This window comes from Nelumbo nucifera, chromosome 2 (assembly GCF_055504915.1).
Source record: "Nelumbo nucifera cultivar China Antique chromosome 2, China Antique-T2T, whole genome shotgun sequence".
In the NCBI taxonomy this organism is placed as follows: Eukaryota; Viridiplantae; Streptophyta; class Magnoliopsida; order Proteales; family Nelumbonaceae; genus Nelumbo; species Nelumbo nucifera.
The window spans coordinates 50041564-50047669 of NC_142650.1; the positions used below are offsets into that span (position 1 = coordinate 50041564).

Here is a 6106-nt window from a genome sequence, read left to right on the forward strand (position 1 = left end):
GGAGAAAGGAGGAAGACAATATCCTCATCTTATTTAATGAAGAAGAGGAAGAACGGTGGTGAGGTTTGGGAACCCCACACATCACACATCCATATATACCAAAGCAAAAGAAATCTGACATGTATCTTAATGCTGGAAGAAAAAGAAACAAAAACTACGTACTGATTGAATATAAGAGTAGTGAAAAGAAAGGAGGAAGGAAGTAGCTAATTTGTTTCTGGATCGGATGCAGAGACACTAGCCGTGGAAGTGGAACCACCCTATATATATATATATGTTGTAATTATGTATTTAGCTTGTTTAATAATAGGGCTTCATAAATCATTTGGGAGGGCAGAAGGTGATAACATAACGCGGCGCCCTGCATTTGTGAAGGCTGGTTGAATCATCGAAAGCATAGCTGTAGGCCCGTGGACAGATGGCCTTGAAGAGGTGAGCGAAGATGGTGGGCTTGCAAGTCTTGGGGTTGGCGAAGTCCCCAGTGCAACAATACTTGGCCGATCTCATTGCCAAGCAAGCGCTCTTGCATCCCACTATCTTGCCTCCTCGCTTCACCTCCAAAGCCGATGGGCAGCACACGTTCAAATCCATCTCGCATGCCGCAATGCCGCACCCGATGCCACCCCCTACTGGCACCATTGAAACTGGAAGGTTGAACCCATCCACCAAGCTCACGTCATAGTAATGTAGGGGCGAACTGGATGTCCCAAGCGTCATCTCCACCACCGTCGCCGGAGGTACACCACTCGTGCCCCTGCAGTTTAGTAAGCCTGCACAATCTCCTGTCTCGCACGAGCCCTTGCCGTTTCCATTAAAGTAACAACCCTGCCTACCCCATATCCTCCCTGACCATTTATCGCCCACGTCCAGTACTACTTCCTCGCCACTGTTTAGATGGAAGCCACCGTCCTTGGGAGTTGCGTGGCCTACAGACCCAAGGATCCCCGGCCATACGCTCTCAATGCAGTTGTTTACCAGTATGAGTTGAGTTCCATCTGTAACCAAACACCAACAAATTTAGACAAGAAGAATGCCAGTTTGTCATTAATTAACATATATATGTGTGTGTGTTTCTCAGAGACTAAAAAGAATTGAATAAATATATACTTGTAGAGTACAGGAATATGAAAACGAAGAGGAGAAAGCAGAGGAGACTTGAGGAAATCAGCATCATTTAGCTGTTTGAATTAGGTGATGGTGGATTTGGAGTATGTATGTGTTGGTGCTTTTTATATTGGATCAGATGGAGGAGGGAGGGGGGAGCGATGGAGAGTGGCGTCCTGTTTCGCCACCAGGAACTTCTATAGGCCTACTCGTTAAGTGGAGCGGCTTATGAAGAGAGGAGAAGAGAATACTACCGGTGCTCCTCGACCCATTTCACTTTTGATCCGCCGCTTCCCTCTTTTCGTTTCTACTGCAAATTGCAAAGAGAAGAGCATATATCCCTTTCTTTGATTGGGGGGTTTTCTTTCACTTAATAATCTTTTAAATTTACTACATCATATATGATTTTTATTGAGCTGCATGTTTCTACAATAGTGGGATCACGATGAGCCCATCCCATTGATCTGATCTGTCTCCTTTTACCATTTCTTGTTGGGTTAATGGCTAGGTTCCCTTCCTTTATACATGTGATCAACTTGAAAAATAAGATACCCCCTTTTCAAAACAAAGACTTAACTTACCGTGTTACAGACTTCAGCTAGCCACCAATGGTTTTGCAAACTAGTTATATTTCTATATATAACCAGTAGGTCTAAACTTCTTTAACAAGATCTAGATGGAGAACAGGTGAAGTCATGGCATAATAAAACCTTTATTTTTTAACTTGTAATCTGGACTCTTCCAATTTTTCGGTTAATTCAAAATTGCGAGAAGAAAATGGTTATAACCCACCTTTATTTATTGAATTTTCTTCATGGGGGATATAGTGTGTAGACAATATCTGCACGCAGAAGTTGTTTAACCTTGCTTTGGCAATAAAGTGTGGATTATATACATCCATCATCGTAATCTAGGAGAATATATAATTAATTATGACTACAAATGAAAGAACACAATCATAACTCCCACACACTTTGCCATCCTTGTAAGCATAAGAATCTCTCTTTTGCGTCAAAGAAAGAGAGGCTCATTGGAATCAATATTTAAGGTTTTAAGTTTTGGTTTTGGTATATATATATATATATATATATATATAAGCTCAGCTTAATTAATAATTACCTGAGAAAATGAACCTAATAGCCTTGCACCAAAAAGGAAATTACATATAAATTAGTGAGGAGTCTGGATTGGAGTGGAGTGTGGAGAGGTCTTTTTCCCTTTACGCCATAGCTAGTTTGAAGCATCTTTTCTTTGGAACTACAAACTTGAACGGCAAAAGTTGAGAACAGTAGTTCTCACTAAAGGGAAAAGTAATGTTCTCCTCTTTCCTGCTTAGAAGATTAGTTTAACTACAACCATCCACAGAACTCGTAAGGTGGGTACTTTCGGCTTGTGCAGTACCATTGATATTTGATAAGATTACATGAGACTCCCGTTTCAATGAAAGTTGAAAGTTGAAACTCGAAGCTCTATAAGTGTTTCCGAGACAAAAGCATCCCACCTTCGACCTAGCTTGGAGATTGTTGGCAACAATGCTGTGCCCACCATGCATGCGCTGAACACAACTTAATTGAAAGTTGCGGAAACAGGGAGCCAACTATCTATGTAGATTGAAACCTTATTCACTAAGCCCGTGTTTGGTTGCATTTGCACTGATGCAAAACTGTGGTGGTGCAAATGATTTGTGATTGTGCACGATCTGGATGCTTCTAACTGGAAGGCAGTTTGGATGTCGATGTTCGGCTAATTGGTCGAATTGTAAGAGAAAGGATCAGAGAACCTGGGATGGTTCACCCAACGAGGTCGCTCCGATGCTTAAGTTAGTTTTTAGTGATGGATTGCGAGCTGAAAATCAGTAATCTTGAGAGATAGAAATGCACTAAATCGCACGTACATGGGTATAGGGGCTGGTGCCCTTATATAGCTAAGCTGTCGTGAGCCTCAAGAAACCTCTCCGAGATCTTTGGACTGAGAGGTAGGAGTCTGTTCCGCTTTGGGAGGTGACCAATGTGCTAGCTGATAAGGCTTATCGTGTCCGTCCGATTCGGGCGAGACGAGGATAAGGCCTACGGTTGCACAGCACCGGTTGCACGGCATGATCCTGGAGGGTTTGGAGGCAACTAGCAAGCTTCTACAATCTATTACGTGTTGTTTTTCAGTAGGCTTGGTTATTCGACGTACCTAGACCTTGGTGCTATCCGAGGTCACTGGGACACCCGAGGTGACTCAATTCCCCGAGGTGGCCAGAGGTGCTGAATCATCATCTAGTTGGAAGGTTGCACCCACGTGTCCTCCTGCTTATCTGGTCAGGCCAAACCACCCCTCATCAATTGCCCCCTACTCCTCATGCCGGGGGTCCCGACCCAGTGCAGGGAGTTCATGACGAGATGATGTCGATTTGGCCTTAGCTATCTCTAAGATTGGTGGCCAACCTGGCGGTTTGACCACAATGATCCGCCCGGATCGACCGGGAAATCAGATCGCGTATCAAGGATGCGTGGACGTCACGTGGGTATTTAACCCTATGGACGTCAAAATGTGTGTTCAACTGATTTCAACCTCGAGAGGCATGTAGTCGGTCTCCCTGGGAGCCGTTGGATCACGTCGATCTTGATTGCCCAAGATCGGCTATGATGGCTATAAATAGGGCCTTGGGGTCTCCATTTTCTTCACCTTAAATCGTGTGTTCGTGGTCTAAGCTCACGAGTCTGCTTCTAAGTCGGTGTCATCTGTCTTTGTCCTCGAAATCGCCTCATCCCCTCTCTGGTTTAGGTAAGGCTCCTTCATTCCTAGTTTGTTTTCCTTCGATTAAGATGTCGAGTATTAGCACTAGTAGCTTACTAGACACTAGTAGTGAGTCAACTAGGGCCAAGGTAGACTCCTCGGGCCAGATGGTAGAGTTCGGTCCTACCGAGGTGGTCACTTCGGCGCATGGTTCTGAACCTAGCCCATTTGAGGCGGACTCCCAATCAAAGGAGTGAGAGGACTCCGGAAAGGAAGCCTTGACCTCCTGTAGTTCTTAGAAACCGGGGCCAGATCGCTTCGGTCCTTTTGTGATGACTGTGGAGAGATTCTAAACTCTAGCTGAGTACTACAAGTTTCCCAAGGACCATGGTTGGAGTATCCCCTTAGAAGGGCATCCTTGGGATCATGATCCTGACGAGGTCGTAGTATTCGAAGAGCGGCTATTAGTTGGGTTGCGCTTCCCACTTCACTCATTCATCGTAGAGATCCTCAAATTTTTTAACATCACCATAGGCCGGCTCCATTCGAACTCAGTTCGCTCCATAGTAGGTATCATTTCCCTGGTTCACCACTTCGGTGTACCTTTGACCATGGACACTTTTAGCTCGATCTGTTCCATCAAGAAGAATTCTGCCAGTAACCCTTCTTTTGAGTATTGTAGTTACTACTTGACCCCTCACCCTGGATATGAAATCTTGTACGGTTATCCCAACAAGGTCCCGACCTGGAAGAGGCGTTACTTTATTGTTACCATGGCTGGGGGGTGGTCGTTTCCGATGCACTGGAGAACGATCATCAATGACCCCGACATCAAGCTAGATAAAGACATGAAGAAACAAATCCGCACCTAGGCGAAGCTCAAGTTGGAGTTAGACATTTTCCTGGCCGAGGAGAAGTTGGCTAATGCAGGGCCGAGTCCGGGTAGGTCTCCACTTCGGTTCCACACACTTAGCCTATTCCCTTCTAGCTTTTCTACTAAATCGGTGCTTATCTTCCTTGTAGGTACCATGGTGGACATCCCGATCTCCAAAATTTTCTCTGACATGAAGAAGAAGAAGAAGAAGAAGAAGAAGAAGAAGAAGAAGAAGAAGAAGAAGAAGAAGAAGAAGAAGAGGAAGGTATCTCATGCTGATCCTCCAGCCGTCGAGCCCGTCGTTGCTAATACTGTCCCTACTGCTTTGAGAAGGAGGGAAGATGCCCCAATAATCGACCTGGTTGAGGATGACAAGGGAACCAGGTCCCCAGCTCGTGAGCCCGAGCCCCGGCCCGTCCAACCTGAGGTCGTTGCTTCCAACGCAATCCTCGAGGAGGGCTAGAGCATCTTTGACACTCGAATCACCACTCTCAAGAGCAAGGAGGTTGTCTTTTTGCCGAGGTCTCCAAGTACGTTGGGATGCCGTGCTCCAAGCTCGCTGCAACAGCGTAGGGTCATCTGATGGTGGTATGTATCTGAATTCACTTCTCTATTTTTTTGTGTTTCTCCTATCTTAATTGTCGACACAATTTTCTTGTAGACGAACTCGATGATTCACTCATTGGTGGAGCAGTCTGATCGCCAAATGGAGTTGTTGCAGATTTCTTACTCGAAAGCGAAGATTTTGGAGGCCAAGGTTCTAGTTGTTGAGGCTAAAGCGCAATCCGCTGAGTTCAGGGTGACGGAGTGCCAAGCCAAAATGCTGAAGGCTGTGGAGCTGGCAAGAAAGTGGGAGACTTAGGCAAAGTGGAAGGATGAGTGCATCCGCGAACTGGTAAAGGAGGTCAAAGAACACAAGGCTCTCCTTGCTGATTGCGAGTCCATCTTCTCCCAAGAGATAAAGGAGGTCGGTGCTCTTTCCGTTCAGACTTACAAGACTTCTTCAGAGTTTGACAACTTCATGAACGAGACAACAACCTCGAAATTCTGCAAGGGCTTCAAAGTTTGTCGCTGGCTGGCTAGATGTGCATTCCCTTAGCTCGATCTTAAACCACTTACAACCATCGGGATTTCTACGGAGACGGTGATCCAGTTAGTGGGGTAAGACCAAGACTCCGAGGAGGAGGATGACTGATAAGCCTATATTTGTACATATTTTCATACCTCTAACTTGATGATTTTGGGTAATAATGTTTTTGGAATTAGCATGGTATTGCACTAATTATGATGAAATTGCTTTGCAAGATGATTTGGAGCTTAATTGTGCAATTTTAAGGAGGAGTTTGATTTAATTGATCAAGATAATCATAGAGGAAGGACCATGCAACAATGATGCTCCATGAT

At 45.0% G+C, this 6106-nt stretch overlaps 1 protein-coding gene across 1 annotated transcript; it reads right to left on the reverse strand.

The window, feature by feature from the left end:
* LOC104601072 (thaumatin-like protein) lies at nt 1–1345 on the reverse strand. Its single transcript, XM_010264262.3, has 2 exons — nt 1108–1345; nt 1–995 (listed from the first exon to the last, which is right to left on the reverse strand). Exons 1-2 carry the CDS (start codon nt 1172–1174, stop codon nt 322–324), a joined length of 741 nt encoding a protein of 246 aa, XP_010262564.1. The 5' UTR covers nt 1175–1345; the 3' UTR covers nt 1–321.
* Nucleotides 1346–6106: the final 4761 nt, after the last annotated feature.

Coding starts and splice junctions, on each gene's coding strand:
- LOC104601072 (XM_010264262.3), bottom strand. CDS start 1,174: ATGATGCTGATTTCCTCAAGTCTCCTCTGCTTTCTCCTCTTCGTTTTC. Junction 996..1,107: donor CATATTCCTGTACTCTACAA/GTATATATTTAT, acceptor GTTTGGTTACAG/ATGGAACTCAACTCATACTG.